General features: G+C 49.1%; 1 protein-coding gene across 1 annotated transcript in view; it reads right to left on the reverse strand.

The window, feature by feature from the left end:
* Positions 1 to 1,457: 1,457 nt before the first annotated feature.
* GPD1L (glycerol-3-phosphate dehydrogenase 1 like) overlaps positions 1,458 to 18,139 on the reverse strand; it is a 29,205-nt gene continuing 12,523 nt past the window's right edge. Inside the window, exons 4-8 of the mRNA XM_080934142.1 lie at positions 16,414 to 16,552; positions 12,821 to 12,933; positions 6,281 to 6,514; positions 5,253 to 5,359; positions 1,458 to 3,989 (exon numbers count right to left, since the gene is read on the reverse strand). Of these exons, the coding sequence (XP_080790268.1) occupies positions 3,893 to 3,989; positions 5,253 to 5,359; positions 6,281 to 6,514; positions 12,821 to 12,933; positions 16,414 to 16,552 (690 nt within the window). The 3' untranslated portion in view covers positions 1,458 to 3,892. The remainder of the gene's footprint in view (positions 3,990 to 5,252; positions 5,360 to 6,280; positions 6,515 to 12,820; positions 12,934 to 16,413; positions 16,553 to 18,139) is intronic.

The following is an 18,139-nucleotide window of genomic DNA, read 5'->3' on the forward strand; positions in this document are numbered from 1 at the left end:
GACTATGGAGATGGCTGAGTGGATTAAAGTATATACTTGCTATACAACTAAGCTGAGTTCGATTTTTAGAGCTCACAAGGGAAGGAAAGAACTACTTCAATTGTCCTCTGAGCTCCACATTCACTGAGGCACATGGGTGCCCACACTCACACAGGAAGAGAAGAAAATAAAGAGAACTAGGCATGGTGGTACAATCCCAATTGTCTGGGAGGTAGAGGCCCAGGAGGTGGAAGCTGCCTGCAGCTATGTAACAAGTCTGAGACTAGCCTGAGCGACATAAAACCCAGAGGCATGAAACCAGAGGTCAGGGAGACGATGGCTCAGCACAGCTCTTCCAGAGGACCTAGGTTTGAAACCGTCTGTAACTAGAGGTGCCTCTAGCCTCTGTGGGCACCAGGCACACTCATAGTATATTATATACATGCAGGCCAAACACAACCATGCACATAAAATACAATAATAAAGGTGTAATATAAAATAATTTAAATTCTGTATTTATTAATGAATGCTGGAATATGACAATTATCCCTTTCCAAATTTCCCCAAATAATCACACAGAGACCTTTTAATATTTCAAAGCTTTAGTCTTAAGCTGGGGACTCTCAACTAACGCATCTAACACAACCACACAGCCCCATTCAGCCACGTGGCTACCCTCCACTCTCAGTCATGTCTGTCTCCTCTCTCGCCTTCTTCCCAGACTTCTCTTCTTAATTTCAGGGAGTCCCATCTTCTACTTCCTGCCCAGCTAATCGGCCATCTGATCTCCCCCACCCCAATTTTCTTTTTATTGGAAAATCTCTGCATTTACATTTCAGATGTTATCCCTTTCCCACAATTCCATCCCCCCCCCCCCCATTGCCTCCATGAAGGTGCTCCCTCTCCCACCTGAGCACCTTCACTGGGAAAAGAAGCCTTCACTGGACCAGAGACTTCTCCTCCCATTGATGTCAGGAAATGCTTTCCTCTACTGCATATGCACCTCTGGCCATGGTTCTTTAGTCCCTGGGAACTGTGGTTGGTTTGGTTAATTGATAATTTTGCTCTCTCCATGAGGTTGCAGACCCTTTCAGCCCCTTCAGTTCTTTCTATAGCCCCTTCTTTGGGGTCCTCATGATCAGTCTGATGGTAAGCTGCAAGCATACGCCTCTGTATCAGTATGGCTCTGGCAGAGCCTCTGAGAAGGCATCCATATCAGGTTCTTGCCAGTGAGCACTACTTGGCATCAGCAATAGTGCACGGGTTTATTGGGCACATATGGGATAGATCCCCAAGTGATGCAGTCTCTGGATGATCTTTTCTCCAGTCCCTGCTCCTCTATTTGTCCCTTTATTTCCTCCCACTGATTTTTTAATTAGTGTCAATCAAAAGATGCCTTAGGTAGGTAAGAACAGAGACACAATTTCACCCAGCATACCCCAACATAAAATAATAATTTATAAAAACACAGGTTTGAGAGGTTGTGTTTATTAAACCAAGCCTTCACACCGTACATCCACCCACAGTCCGTAAACAAATACAGTACATATGGAAGTAGGAGGCTAGCCAGTCAGAAGTGGCAGAGAAACAACTCTGTTCAGACTCTGCAATCTCACCACAGCACCCTCCTCAGGCCAGCCGTGAGAACACCAGAAGGCGGGCTTAGACCCCAGGAGAGGATCTCCAGAGATTTGTCCAAAACTGCCGTGGAGAGGGACAAGGCAAGAGCTTAGCTGTACATTCACAGGTGGAGTTTCTAACCTAGGTGTCCCTGATCCCATCACCACGAGAAACACCGATCAGCAGGTGGTTACAGAAATAGATAAACAAGAGGTTCACCAGTTTCCACCATGGGTGGGTTATGTGAGGCACATCACTGACTTCAGGGGGTGTGAGTCAGTGAGGGGCACTCATGAAGGAAAGGAAGGACCCGGATGTGCAAGGCCAGAGAGAGGGTGAATGTAAGTGAAGATACCAAACACCAACGTTAGCAGTTCTGCACTGTCCTACTTTGTAGACACCACGGTTGCTAACAGCCCTTTGGATATCTTAAGAACAAGAAAAAATTGATTGACAGCGTCATTATGAAAACTGAAATATTCAGCCTGCTGTGCGTCTTAGGTATGGGACTTTATAATGCCCCCAAAGTCTTCTTGGGTAGTTTAAAAATTCCCATAAAAGTTTATTTTACAATCATTTTCAGTTATATAAGGGACTTAGAGTAGGGTGGGGGATATCAAACCCAGGCTCTTCCCACCCTCATGGGGCGCCTGGTTTTTGAATAAAGATAAAATCATTTGTGTTCTAATTTCAGCATCCAAAGCACTCACTCCATACAGTGTGCGTTTCAGCGAGGTCAACAGACTTGTCTGTGTCTGACCCTGTCTCCTGAAAGCTTCCTCAGGGATTCAGAAAGGTCAGAAACTGCAAAACCCAGGCCACTCAGGAGACAGAGGCAAGAAGGTGAAGAAGGCCAGCCCAGACTACATAGAACAAACTCTCGCAGGAAGTCAGTCATCCTGATTTCCTGTGGAGAGCGAGGGTCATCTCACTCTATAGCAGTATACTCTAGAAATGTTGATTAATATTCTAGTAAAAACCAAAACTCTCATAGTCTAATGTGTTTGGGACTTAGCAGGTTCCTGGCATCAGGCTCCCCCGTCTAGTAAAGTGTGAAGAGGCAGGCAGGTAACTGGAATGTCCGAACTCACCTGGCCATTCCAGGGTCCCCTGGCATAGCCAGGAGACTGCAGGACACTTGTCTCTTACAGAACATTGTGAAAATGCAGTGGCTCTCACACTGTAGTGAGCATCAGAAAAGCAGGGAAGGCATTCTGAGCCACAGGGGCCATTTTTGAGGCCCGGGGACACTCTTTATTAAGAGTGCAATGGCCCTGCCAATTGGGGACATCACTCAGAAGTGGTGACCTTTCAACTCTTGGCCACACAAATCTCCAAGGCGGGAAAAAGCCTACTGAGGCTTCAGGAAAGGCTGCACATATTCCTACAAACAGCAGGTCAGAGAGGCCCAGTGACCTCATAGCAGGTCCCGTGCTGGAGGGACAGAGTGTCCGTGTCCCTGGGTGACTAGGTTCAGCAATGGCTTCTTACATGAGAGGGGACAGTAAACCCCTTCAGGGTTCCACCAGCCTGAAGAGACACGGCTGCAGAATGGTCCCACCTAGAAATGAGCATGATAAAGTGTCCCCAGGAAAAGCCAGTCACTGCAGGGGTGACTTCTTCCTCTGCCTTGCTGGGTCTGTATAAAAGCCCATTCTAGCAGCCAATAAGGAGGAAAGAGGCGAGAAATGTGGCATCTGTATCAAGAAGAAACGTGTATGTGGAGTATCTAATTAAAACACCTGATTGTTAAGATGTCAATCCACAATCCAGGAGCTTGAGCTGCTGAGATGCTGTTTAAAAGTGTGGTGGTCTTCAAACACACACACATGCAGACTTTTTAACAAAAGGTAACTGTTTCAGAGGGAAAAAGCCGTTCCTCCCTTCACTGGCATATAAACGAGTCACAGCCATAAAATTTAGCTGAGTTAGTTCTAATCTCACAAGCTTCCCTGGAGGGGAAATTTAAAATGTGATCATTAAAATAGACACCTGATTTGGAACACTCACAGAATGAGAAAGGTACACACTGGTACATGCTTGCACACACACACACACACACACACACACACACACACACACTTACTCACTCATGTGAGTGTGTATCTGTAGCGGTTACCCGGACATATCTTAGCCAGAGGAATGCCTCTCCTGGCACAGAGACAAAGCTGTGACAGTTTGGATGTGTTCGGGTCAGAGTGCAGTTCAGCAGGACCTCACCGCCCAGCACTGGTTTTCTGGATGGTCCACTATGGGCAAGGCAGAGCTGTTCCTGATGGCTGCCTGACTTCCTTCAGATGTGCTCCGGGTGGCTCTGCAGGCAGGACAGCATCTCTGAGACAGGCTTGCCTTCGTAGCAGATCTGATACACTGCAGTGAAGAGGGGGAACCTGCGAGTGGCAAGTGGGAAGGACATGTTAGGTTGTGTGCTGTGCCTCCTGCAGTGGGTTCCTGTGTGCGTGTGTGTGTATGTGTGTGTGTGTGTGTGTGTGTGTGTGTGTGTGTGTGTGTATGCGTGCACGGTAATAGGCCCACAGACAGACAGTAGCATAACCAATGTCATGATTGAGGTGTCATCCAGGCCTTATAACCCAGGATGTAGGCAGCCTAACCAGCCCAAACAAGAACAAACACCCAATCCTTCAAAGTCCCCAGATGTTCTAACTTTGCTGTTTTGACTTCTGTGGTTGCTCTTCTGGCTCACTTTTTCCTGCTAACTGGGGTGTATCAACCCAGGATCTGGTTTCTGTGGTTAAAGACCAATCACCCTGAGAAAGGGTCAGGGCTGCTCTGGGATCCCAGACTCCCAGTATAGTCACAGGCTGGCAAGACTTCCTATGATGCTGTGCTGAGAGCTGATTCCTCATCCTCCTGCCTCAGTCTGCTGAGCACTAAGGTTTCGGGCATGTGTCACCATGCCCAGATAACACCCCTCCCAACACCCCCGTCACCCTTCTAAAAAGACATGGTTGATTTTGAACACTTTGTAGCCTCACCTAGCCTCAAACTTGCATCAATCTTCCCATCTTGGTTTCCCTAATGCTAGATTTTCCTCCATGAACCCACCACACACGGCTCACACTTACATCTCTTCTCAAAAACCAGAAGTAGCTGGGTGTGGTGGCACACATTTTAAAATCTGGCAGCTGAGAGGCAGAAGCAAACACTTCTCTGTGAGTTCAAGGCCACTCTGGGTTATGTTGTGAGGCCCCTTTCTAAAATCGAACCAGCCACAAAGGTAATTCCCTATAGAACAAACCAGAACCTAGCATAGGTGTGTCCATAGCACCTTGGCACGCTAGGGATGTAGCCCAACACAAGAAATTTTAAGTTGACTTAATGTTGAGGCTTTTTTTTTTCTTTTGCAATTTTTCTGGCTGTTACTGAACTGCGAGGTTCTCAAACATGAAGCTTGTAAATGACAAGGTTATGTCACAACATGAAAATTTCATATTCCATAGCATGCTTAATCTATAGAATCAAGCTCTTCTCAATGAAGTTGAAATCCGTTTTGTGTAACAGATGTTTCCCAGCAGAGATGTCCATAGCACACAAAAGTCTAAATAGATCCTAAGCACTCTGGCCGAGCCACTTCCCTCCTCTGCCCGCTGGGACCATCTGAGGACCAGCAACGGAGACAACGGGGAACTCACTTGTCCAGCAGCCCCTTTTGCTTGAGGATGCGGTACACCTCCGCGGAGGTCTGAGGGCCCTGGAGCTTCTGCCCGTTCAGCAGCTCCTTCTCCAGTTCTTCGATGGTCTAAGAAGCAAGGATAAAGAAAGCACCCACTGAGAGAGTTGTTCCTTCTGAGAGCTGAGATGTCCTGTCTCCAGTCAAGGAAAGGGTGAGGACATCTCGTGAGGAAACACGAAACCATGACATTTACAGGCAAGTGGGACTGGACTCACATTAAATGAAGTCACCTAGGCTCAGAAAAACAGAGTGCATGACCTCTCATGTGAGGTTCTTACCTCCTGTGTGTGTGCATGTGTGTGCTTTCGTGTGTTTGCATGTGTGTGCTTTCATGTATGTTCGTGTCCATGCCCGTATGGTATGCATGCATGGATGTTTGATGTCACGTGTCTTCTTAGTTACCTTCCTCCCTGAACCCAAAGCCCACCAACTTAGCTGGTCTCGGTGACCAGGAAACCTCAGGGCAACCTCCAGTCTCTGCCTCTCCAGCACTGATATTACACCGTCATAATGCTGCACCCAGCTTTTTATCTAATCCAACATGGTGGTCCTCATGTTTGTGTGGCTGGGCTATCTCCCCAGCTTCCTGGTGCCTAGTTTTCATATCTGTGTATTCATACTGAAAAGGTGTGGGAAGAGGCCAGAGACCAGAAAGCCCCTCCCCACAAGAAGGAACAGAGGAGGGAGAAGGCATGTGATATAAAGATGGGAAGGGGAATTCTTCTGGCCGTAGAAGGGCAAAAATCATAGATGGGGGGGGGGGAGCGGGAAGCTGAGAGAGAAGTAACCTAAATTAAGTATTATGAAAATGTTCTTGAAAGCCGGTTACTTTGTATGTTAACCTTAAAAATTAAAAGAAAAAGATAAGGGTGTTTATCTTCGCCAGAAGTCAGGTGAATACAGTCAAGACAGTACAGGTATCAATGTTACGGGAAATCTCAGTCTGGGGTCTCAGTATCAGGTAGAGCAGTTTGGGGTTCAGGGTACCTTCCCGGTTCTGGCGAAAGCCTCCGCCACCTTGCGGTTCCGACCTCCGTAGCAGGTGGTGATGAGGTCAGCCACTCCGCAGCTCTCCAAGAAGGTGGCCGTGGACACCTGGCCCTTGCAGAAGATTTTGGCGAAAGCGATCATTTCCATGAGGCCCAGGCGGATGACGGCCGCCTTGGTGTTGTCCCCACAGCGGAGGCCATCGCAGAAGCCGGCTCCCACGGCAACAATGTTCTGCAGAGACACAGGGCAGGAGCTGACATGGGGCACACGCAGCCCCGAAAGGACCAGGATTTGAGCATCTCGGGAGGTGGGCGGGAGTGTGTGGGGCATCAGGTCAGCTGACAGGAGCCCTTGGGTGCATTCTCTCTGGACAAACTAGTTTGCCTTTCAAGTTGGTTTATTTAATCAGGAGGCAGAGGCAGATGGACGGCTGCAACTCTGAGGCCAGCTTGGTGTCTACAATGAGTTCCACCACCCCATGCACCCCCACTCCACACCACCTCACCGCCCTGCAAGACCACTAGCACATCACACCTGCTTTGCAAACAAACCTAAGGATATGAATTTGATCCTCAGAACTCATGTTTTTTAAAAAGCCCCCAAACTGAGATTCACCCCGTGCACAGTGACAGGAAGGCGGGTATGTCGGAATACTACAGCAGCGAATCAGACAGGGAACTCCTTTTTCACAGGGGATAAGCTGGGATAGAAGATGCCAACGTAAAGGCTGTGTTTGTCAATTATGGGAGCCAGTCCACACCACCGACTGTTGTCAGATGACTCAATTACCACAGGCTGAATAACCAAGACAGTCTTTGTGGGCCACAAGCCCAAAGCATTCGCTATCTAGTCCTTGTGAAAAATGCTTGTCAGTTATAAAAGGGACAATAAAATGTGTGCAAATGACAGTCCCCTTCTTTCTAGAGGTCCAACAGCATGTTTGATTCTTCTGGAGGCTACCTCATAATGAACTTGACCTCAGATGATGCTGTCTGAACAGTGGGCTCAAAGATAAGGGGTGTAGAGAACATTTATGGCCCTGTTTTCATGACTCACATACCCCATGGCAGCTTCCTTTTCTCTATGCCTTTCTCCTCGAGGCTCTCCTAGGACCCCAAACCTGGGAACCCCAAACCCCACCCTTGTCTCTCTTGCCCAGCTATTGGCTACTGGCATATTTAGCCAATAGTTTTAAGTCGAGAAGAAAGGTCACATTGTATGTGTGGAGTCTCTTATCCCCAGGAGGAAGCAGGCCTTGGGGGTCAGCATTTAGCATTAAAAAGCAGCAAAAACCAAACCTCAACAAAACTGCTACACCCTGCCTGCAGGTCAGACCCTGTATCAGGGAACTGGCTGAAGAGTCTAGGAAGGCCAAGGTTAGACCCATGCTCAGGGTGCTAAACTGGGACATCCTGATGTTTCATAATTGTCCCATCTGATGCAGTGGTTCCTCATAGTCATTAACCCTTTCTTTGCAAAGTTAAATGAGCAGGCCAGTGGTCCTCTGAAGTCATGTCAAAAACCGAGTCCTACAGGGGATTTGTGGCTAAATGATTGGAATTTAGAACCTTTCTTCTATCTCTTGGATGATGATCCTGTCTTAGGGTTTCCTGCAGACGAAGGGGGGGGGGGGCACACCAACTGCCGTCATGACCCTGCAGCCTGGGCTTACCCTTCTCTCCTGGCTGAGAGAAGGAAGAGGCAGACTCACCCCTGAGGCTGCACCCACAGACATGATGTGTGTGTGCCCCATGGGTCACCGATCCAACGCCTAGGACGCTTGTCCTCTTTCCTCTCGGGTTGGAGAGGCTTCACACCCCTGCAATTCTGTGTCGTGGGGACAGGCCTCCACGCCTTCTCAGAGACAGAGGGGGTCAAAGGGCAGGTGGAGAGGAACAAAGCCAAACAGCAGCAGCTAACCTCAGCTCAGTGCCTGCCTGGCAGCCGCAAGGCCCTGCCGCAAAAACCAACAGTAAAAGAAGTTTGCACCTCACAGAGTCTCACATGGCAACCCCTTTATCACGGGCAGTGAAGGATGAGGAAGCAGGAACCAGCCTGCCAGGAGATACGCCATACCTGCAGGCCCAGGGAGCAAAAGACACGAGGAAGCTCCCCCAGAGGCCAGGCAAGGGCTTTCTCACAGGAAGAGCGGCTCAACCGAAAAGATTTGGCAAGAGTTCTCTGTTCACTGGCTAAACAAGGCAGCACCAGCAGGCCAAGCGGGCCTCAGGCTTAGCCCAGGCCCGCCAGTTGTGCACTTTTTGAAAAGACAGACAAGCAAGAGGGGAGTGGGGAACAGAGCTGTGATTCCTTCCCACAAGACCCTGGGGTCTGTCCAGGGGTCACTAACTTCCCCACGAGGGGGCCCTGGGCAGGTTGACTCTTCTAATAGGATCCTGGGCATCCACCCAGCTAAAAACTAAATAAAAACAGCGAGCCAGGTAGCGTGTGTTTGAAACAGTAGCTGAGCAGTCTGCCCAGCGGCCATTATCTTCCAGCTCATGCAAACCTGCTGTAAACCAGCCACAGCTAAAACCGTTGGGTATTGGAAGGCTGTGTTAAACGCTTCCCCAGGTCCCAGCAGAAGTAGCCATCCACCCAGAGGGGCAGTGCCTTCAGTGGCACCCGACAGGGCTCTCTTCTACTCTTACCCGCCCACAAAACAGAAAGCTGGGGTAGGATGCCCCCGCCACTGAGTCTGAGCCTTTGCATTTCTGCCAAAGGGAAAGGGTGAGCACCAGGAGGAGGGGCACCTACCCAGGGCTGAGAGGCAGAAGTTGGGTGGAAGGACACTGAGGTCACTTACTCTGAATCCCGATCTCCTTATTTGTGGGATGGGATACCATGGCCAGACTTGGTGGAAAGTCCCCACTTCTCAGTTTTTGAAATCTCCAGTCCTGGTTCAGGCTCAACCCCAGGGAAGGATAATGAGGGGCCTTCGGTACCCCCTCTGCCTCCACCAGCCTCTCTCTCACACTCTCTGTCCTGCGGCAGGCACAAAGCCAACCACAGGTGCCCTGACAGGGGCACCACAGCTCCCATTCACAGAAACTTTCTGGAACCATCCACCTAGACCCCTCTCACCCAGAACCTTCCATTCGGAATGAAACTCACACCAGCTCCCCACCTGCAACCCAAAATATCCAGTCCCTCAAAAACAGCTTTGTGCAGCTTATATGGCCAATGCTAAGCAACTAGGCATCCATGACATTGCCTGTTGTTGAGTGGTCGTTAATTTAATAGATTAAAAGCCATAAAACTCTCACCCAAAACAAAGCCAGAGCCAGGACCTTGTTGACTGTAAAGAGGCCTGCCAGCGGAGCTGGAAAAGGGTCCCCCACGCACAGGGATGCAGAGGAGTGCCACCTGGAAGCCAGTTCCGAGTTTTTAAATGTGATTGCATGGTGTTAAATCTAAAAGCCGGTTTTAAATTTTGACCAGAAGAAAAGATGTAGATTTCCTGAGAAAGAGGGGGTAGGTGCTCCTCTTCCTGTCCGTGCTCCCAGTCTCACCAGAAGTAGGCAGTTGGATGTTAGCTGCCTGGCTCCCTTCCCAGCTGCTCCAATTCTAGAAGCAGTTTTAAATTAAACAGGGAATTCAGTGAGAAGTCAAGGGGGAAGGGAGACTGGCTTCTAACTCCCTGTGTAGCCAAGGATGACCTTGAACTTCTGATCCTCCTGCCTCCATCATATCTTGCTTATGTGGTGCTGGGGATTGAACCCAGGGTTTCCTGCATGCCCAGCAAGCATTTGCTACGTCACTACCACCCCCTCCTCCTTTAAAAAAAATTTACCTTTATTAAGTCAGGTGTGGCACACAACTTTAATCCCAATACTGTGAAGGCAGATCTGTGAGGACAGCCTGGTCTACATGTGGTGTTCTGGAATAGCCAGGGCTACACTGAGAAACCTTGCTTCAAAAAAATGCAAACAAAACCTGACATTTATGTATGTGCTGGGTATATATTTAGTGTGTGTGCACACCATAGGTCATATGTGGACGTCAGAGGGTAATGAAGAGTTCTCCCACCACATAGATCCCAGGGACTGAATTGATGTCGCCAAACTTGGCTGGAGGGGCTTTACCAAGAATCATTTTACTGGCCCCTTCTCCATTTGCACCCCAAATACTCAGGGTTAACCAGTCCTGACTCCTGGGAAGAGAGCCTGATTCCTTAGCTTCCTTCCTCGGGAAAGGGGGACAAGTATAGAAACACTCCCCTTGACCCGTTCTTAATTAAAATAGTGAGAGGCCACTGCTTTGGGCAACACTTCTACGTGAGACCCCCACGGACCAGTCTTGCCAGAATGGAGCCATTCAGCAAGTGCAGCAACATCAGACTGACCATTAGGAAGCACCAGATCCCAAAGCTTCTCCTGGGAACAGGAGTCCACCATGACAGAAAGTGCCAAGCGGGGAGGCAGCATTCAAGACAGGGGAAAAAGTAGCTTCGGTCAGTCTGGGCTACATAAAAGGTTGCAAGCCACCCTGGGTATTTTCGTTGGATTTCAAAATAAAACCTAGAGAGCGTGGGGGTGTATCTCACTGGCAAAGTGCCTGCCTTGGGTTTGTACAAGGTCCTGTACTCAGCAAAGGGATGAAGGCTGGAGGTGTGGCTCAGTGGGTAGTGTTTGCCTGGCAGACAGGAAGCCTGGGTTTGGTCCCCAGCACCACATAAACCAGACAAGGTGGCACACGCCTGTAATCCCAGTGTTTAGAGAGTAGAGGCAGGAGGACCAAAATGTCAAGGTCATCCTCAGCTATAGAGTTGGAACCCAGACAGGGCTACTTGATGTCCTATCTCAGCCAATCAACCAACCAAACACCCCAAAACCAACGGTACCATTTTGAAGTAAACCGGATCAGCTTTTCTCCATTGCTGTTTCCTAGTTTCTCTCCTTACGAAATCCTCAGACCTACCCCACCCCCAAGGACATAGCCCTTGGCAGATGCAAGCTGCCCTCTGCACACTTGGGGCTACAGGCCTATTGACCAAGTAATTAAATTTGTTGTGATCTGTCTCCTGACAGCCCCCGGTCACTGGCCAGTCGGAACTCTTTTTACTCTAGGGAACAAAGATAAAACTGTCCTTTGAAGAAACCTCATCAGCAAGAGACAACTGTTCCACATGAAAAGGAAAGAGAAGCCAGAGTGGGGGGAGAAGAAAGAGATTCCCACTAAAGATAGCACGTGGATGAGGAAGGCGAATGGTGAGACCCAGAGAAGCCAGACACAAAGGTTGCCAAGCCCTCATCTCCGAGAACAAGGTGTTGGAGCCAGAGGGACAGCCAGGGCCCATTCCCAGCACCTCACAGCGCAACGCCCTCTTCTGACGAGCATGCAGGCACATGTTTATAAATAAATAAATAAAAATCAAATGGGGATTGGAGAGATGGCTCAGTGGTTAAGAGCACTTGCTGCTCTTCCAGGACTTGAGTTCGATTCCCAGCACAACCACCTGAAACTCTAGCTCTGGGGGATCCAGTGTTGCCTCCTGGCTTCCGTGAGCATCCACACACGTGCCCATCCTCAGACCGACAAACCTGAATAAGAGCAAAATCTGAAAAATCATCACACCCCACACGCGTGCCGGTTAATTTTAAAATGCCATAGCTACCTCAAAGGCTGGCCATTCCTAAACCTTTCCCTGCTACCCCAGGCCCAATCAGGGAAGTGGCCAGTGGGTAAGAATTACCCAGAATTCCTACATGGCTCCTTGGCTTTATCTCCTGCCGCTCCTGTGTCCATCCCATCACTTCATGGCGGTTTCTACCCCCCCACCAGTCCTAGTGTGAACAACTGAGGGTCCCGCCCCATCTCCCTTTGCCCAGCCATTTGTCACTAGCATCTCTATGGATTGATCAAAAACTAATTGGGGACAAGAAACTGCAGATTTCCAACGGAATCAAAGCGTTAGACACAATCTCCAATACAATTCACAACCACCCAGAACGCCAGGTCAAGAAGGTCTGATGTTCTCTTCTGACCTCTCTGGGGAACAGGCCTGCATGTGGTTCACGTAGATACATGCAGGCAAAGCATGGAAACAAATAAGAATGATCTAAAGGCAATTAAAAAAAATCACAATTCACTGACATTTACAAATAAATAAGAGCCCGGCCGAGGAAGGGGCAGTCAGGCAAGAACAAGGCTCGCTCTTTTCCATGGGGCCTGACAGCACGCAGAGGACCTCTGCGGAGATAGCCCAGTGGGAAAACACCTGTCACCCCAGCCTGACAACTGAATTTAACCCCAGGACCCAGGTCAAACTGGACACAGCAAGACGAAGGTGTAACAGGGAGAGGGGTGATGAAAAACAATCCCAGAGAGCTGCGGGCTAGCCTGGTGTACCCGAGGATGAGCGACAAAGAGACTGTCAAGGGAAGTCAAGGGCACACACTGCAGATGGTCCTCTGACTTCTGTGCATGCACACACAAAAGAACCAACACACCATCCAGTTGAAACACAGCCCGTTGTCCCATGTCAGACTGTTGGCGTCGGTCTAGCCTCAGTACCTCCTCCCCTGGGTGGGATACCTTAAGAGCACCGCAAAGCTCCACAGTGTCTGCATCGTCTACCACGGTGATTCTGAAGTTGGGTGTCTGCAGCAGCTCTTTGAAAAGAAGGCCGTTCTGTATCACTTTGCTACCTGTGGGAGAGCGAAAGATTAGCGATGTCCCTCCCCTGCGTCCACTTCTGCACCTAGCAAAAGCAACACCGGAGCTGCACATGCGCACAGGCGTAAGCAGGTGAGTGACTATGACCTGGAACACAGATTCGGGCTGGCCTGAATACCATGTGCCACCATGGCAGTAGTGGGCCTTTTATAGACCTAGAAGTCAAGAGTCAAAGCACTTTAACAACAAGCCAGTGGGAACATCAGGAGGGGGTTTCAACAGCGGGGGAGAAGCTTTGTTACAGTTTCTGGGTGCCACCTGGTAATGTCTCCTTAGCTTTTGGGTTGGTAGATGTCAGAAGTCTGTTAAGTTGGTGCATTTCAAAAGGTTTTACCTGGTAGTCACAGGATGTTAGAGCAGACACACGGGTGGCTAACACTGGGCTATAAAGGGGGCTAAAGATAGCCCAAGATAGACCCCAACAGACTCCACAGAGTTAAGTCAATTGTGGCATCTTTAATGCAGGTGTGATCTTTTTAGGGTAAACCTCAGTTCAGATAGCCAAAGTAGAGCCCACGTAAAGGTGGAGAGAACCAGCTCCTCAGAGTTGTTCTCTGACTCAACTTGTGTGCTTGGCACAAACATTAACTCCACACAATAATAATTAGTTGATTTTGAAAAAAAACCCATAAAATTAAGCCATACATTTTAAATCTATTAGACCAAAAAGGTTTTCTCCAAACGGTACCTCAGACCCATGTGTTTTAGAGTGCTGTCCACAAACACTGGAAGACAGGGTAAGGCCTTGTGTTGGCCATGGCCCCTCCTCTGCAGCAGCTTTTATTCTTTTGTGTGTGTTTGGACGCCTTTGATTAAATAGCCAGGCATGATGACACGCCTTTAATCCCAGCAGTTTGGAGGCAGAGGCAGGTGGACCTCTATGACCTGGAGGCCAGTGTGATCTATAGTGAGCCTGTGTCTCAAAAAATTAAATAAGCCAGATGTGATGGTTTGTATATGCTTGGCCCAGGGACTGACACCAGTAGAAGGTGTGGCCCTAGAGTAGGTGTGTCACTGTGGGAGTCAGCTTTAAGACCCTCATCCTAGCTGCCTGGAGGCTAGTCTTCCACTAGCAGCCTTAAAATGAAGATGTAGAACTCTCAGCTCCTCCTGCACCATGCCTGCCTGGATGCTGCCATGTTCTCACCTTGATGATAATGGACTGAACCTCTGAACCTGTAAACCAGCCCCAATTAAATGTTGTCCTGATAAGACTTGCCTTGGTCATGGTGTCTGTTCACAACAATAAAACCCTAACAAAGACACCAGACCAGAAGAAATCAGTCCTGATGGCCGATATGTTGCATGTAACCACAGTATCTCTGAAAGCTGAGACAAGAGCCAGGGGCTTGGGTTAGCCTGGGCTACATTGGGAAACTGCTCTCCAAAATGCAACAGCAACAAAGGAAAATCAACCCAAAGCAAAACCTTAGCCATAATGCTTGATGTGAAATCTGCTGTGGCCGATGGGGTGCAGGTGGGTTTGGTGAACCCCTCCCTGGGTTCTAAACACAGGACTTTGAGTCTTTATAGGTAAATCCTGCCCACAGGCCAAGAGCAGCCGTCAGGTCAGAGAGCCCCAGGACTCTAGCCCTGGGCTCTGCCTGTCTCCAGGTTGGAGGCCAGCTGTTCTCACGCTTGCCCACACAAGCTGCCCTCCTCCCCTCCAGCTTTAAAAACACTCAGAACCAGGCCACGGCCCAGATCTATTAAATCACAGCTCTGGATCAGAGCAGTGTGGCTAGCCTTTGAGGCTCCCCAGGTGATTCGGATAGAAGCCAAGTTTGTAGATCTTTGATTTAACCTCCTCTGGCTCCCTCCTAAGAAGAAAACATTTGGCTCTCCCGGGGATGGCTTCAAAGTTAAATAAGAATCAGAAAAAAAGTCTTGGTGGGAACAAGGCTTGGGCCCCTGTAATTAGTTGGCTGATGTTTGCTGGTGTGCATGTGTGTGCATGCTCACATGTGTGTGGAGGTGTGTCTTATCTGTGCAAGGTGTTTATCTCTGCTTGGGGGTGGTCATTGATGCCAACGGGGGGGGGGGGCTTCCATATTATTTTTCAGATCACACATACATCAGGAACAATGTTAGACATCTAGGTGTGTGGCCTTTGCAGGAATGAATGAATATGGAATCATTCAGAATCATATTCAAGAGAGCTCTATATGACTTAGCACTGGTTTTTTAAAATCAGGAGAAGAAACGGCATGTTCACCACAAGGGGGCGGCAGATTCTCAATGATAGCATTTCCATCTGGTGCTCTGAATTATGCTGATTTTCCCCTCCAGAGAATTCACACTAGGTACAGAGATTTCCGACTGTACAGTTAATCAGCTGCTGGTCCTTACTGTCATCAACCCAGAAGAGAGGATGTAGCCCAGTGGTAGACCACTTAGCATGCCCACGGCCCAGCACCATCATAAAGTGAGCTATTGGAATGGCTCAACAGTTGAACACTCACTGAGGACTGAGTTCAATTCCCAGAAGTCCTTTTGGGTGGTTTAAAACTGCCCCTAGGGCCGGAGAGCACTTCCCACGGTCCTGAGTTCAAATCCCAGCAACCACATGGTGGCGCACAACCATCTGTAATGAGATCTGATGCCCTCTTCTGGTGTCTGAAGACAGCTACAGTGTACTTAAATAAACCTTAAAAAAAAAAAAATCTTAAAAAAAAACAAAACAAAAACTGCCTTTAAATCCAGCTCCAGAGGTATCCAACATCTCTGGCTTCTAGGGGCAGCGGCATTACACGTGTACAAACCCTCCACATACATAAAGATAAAATTAATCTGGAAAGACGTGGAGGCCAGAAGTCAATACTCTCTTCCTCGGCAACTCTCCATCTTGTTATTTTTACATTTGTGTTCCTTATTTATAATGTGTACAGGTGTTTTGTCTGTAGGTCTGTATGTGCAGGGTGTATATACCTAGTGGTCACAGAGGCCAGGAAAGGGCATTGGATGCCCTGGAACTGAAGGTACAGGCATATTTGAGCCTCCACGTAGATGTTGGGAATTAAACCTGGCTCTTATAACAGGTGCCAAGCCATTTCTCCAGTGTCTCCTGTGGTTTTAGAAGCAGGGTCTCTCGTGGAACCTGAGGCTCACTGGCTGGGTAGGCTAGTTGTCCAGCAAATCCTTGGCATCCTCCAGTTGCCACCTCCCAACGCTGGGGTTACAGGCCACCAATCCTGCACTGGCTTTCTTGTGAGGGAGGGATCTGGACTCAGGCCCTCATGCAGACACTTCCCCCACTAACCCCATGTAGCCAAGGCTGACCTTGAATCCTTATCCGCCTCCACGACCTATACCAGGATCACAGGCCCAAGTTTATAGCCGTAAGTGCAGCACATGAGCCCCTGAGCCGCCAGGCAGAGCCGGGAACAACCAAGTGGGGGTAGGAATGGCACTCCCTAAGCACCCAGCACGGCCAGGGCCCTCTGCAGTCTCACCGATGGTGGTCTCGCAGAACTTCTCCGCAGCAACCTCACTGGCGATGTTGGCCCCCATGAGCACGCTGATATCAATCCCCATCTTCTCTCGGATGATGTCGGAGATGAGCTTCAGTCCGTCCGGGCCCTCATCTATGCCCTAGAAGGATTCAGACAAGTCAGGGGGACTTGCAAACCAAAGAGGCAAGAGACAGTTGTTCCATAAGTAATCCTAGCTGGATGGGAAGGCTCACTCACACGCCTGTGATCCCACCATACCTGCATCCAGCTGAAGCAGGAGACTGCATGGGGTTCAAGGCCAGCCTCAGCCACATAGAAAGTTGGGAGTCAGCCTGGGCTACAAGTTGGGAGTCAGCCTGGGCTACAAGTTGGGAGTCAGCCTGGGCTACGGAGTGAGACTGTCTCTATCAGGCACTGACAGAGGATAGAATGATGTGGGTAAGATGGCGTGGGGGGCCACAGAGGTGCTTGTGCTCAGAGATAAGCACTAGGGGGACAAGCAATAATTAAACGCTCAGGGTTGTCTCAAAGAGAGGCATATAAGCTGCTCTCTATGGAGAAGGCAGGGAGCAGATGTGGTTAACAGCCTGCTGACCTTCGTATCCACCAGGTGACACCAGATCCTTTCCCACACCCTCACCATGAGCATGTTTTCCCCAGTCTATCTATAGACTCTATCTTTGTGGGAGATGTCACATATGCTTTACAAAAAGTCTTGACAGTCAAGTCTCATGCTTTGCCGTGCACGAGGGGTTGGGTTCATTATCACCAGGCGGGCCTTTTGTTTGCCACCTAACGTGCTGTGCTTATATATGCCTAAAATAAACCACTTGGGGTCAGGCTCTCAAAGTTTAAACCATCACCAACCACTGAGTCCTGCTGAACCAGATTTTTTATCTCGACATGGTGTTTGCAGAGACTGACCCCCCTCTCACCCCTCACAAGTCAGTTAAGGCTACTTTGCAGAATGGGAGCTCAGGCCTGGAAGGCCCTGAGCGCACGCAGGCCTAGTGACACCTTCCAGGGCTTCTGGTGGCTCTCACTGACAGGGAGAAGATACTGGGATGGCAGGGAGATTGCAGCTGCTGTCTTAAGCACTCCCAAAGTCAGCTTCCGCCACCGGGGAAGACCCCAGCTTAGTTCTGTCCATTGTCAGCAGCGAACAGTGGGTGGCATCTGTGGAGAGGGGCAGCTGTGCTGTCATCTGCCACACCAGCTGGCCCATTCAGAATGTGACATAAAGATTCTCTAGGGCTGAAGAGATAGATCTGTGCTACCACTATCACCACCACCACATACTAAAATAAATCTTGGCTAACCACTGTATTGGCTCCTCTGTGTGTGTGTGTGTGGGGGGGGTGTCCTCTCTCCATGTTCCTCTTCTTCTTCCTACCCTTCTTCCATCTGACAGAACAGCCACCCGTGCTACATAACTACATTAGAAACACACATACATGGACACATGTATGTTGACTCTTCTTTTCCATGATGCATGGTCTTCCAAAATGAAAATTTCAGAGTTCATTACTATGACTCCCCTCACCATTAGCTGTCTGGTAAGATCTGTGGATTTGTGTTTGGAAGTCTAGATGAAGAAAACATACCTATAAGAATACCTAGGAAATGGGGCTGGAGAGATGGCTCAGTGGTTAAGAGCACTGAATGTTCTTCTAGAGGGTCTGAGTTCAAATCCCAGCAATCACATGATGTGTCTAAAAATAGCTAC

This window comes from Micromys minutus (assembly GCF_963924665.1).
Source record: "Micromys minutus genome assembly, chromosome: 21".
Taxonomy (NCBI): Eukaryota; Metazoa; Chordata; class Mammalia; order Rodentia; family Muridae; genus Micromys; species Micromys minutus.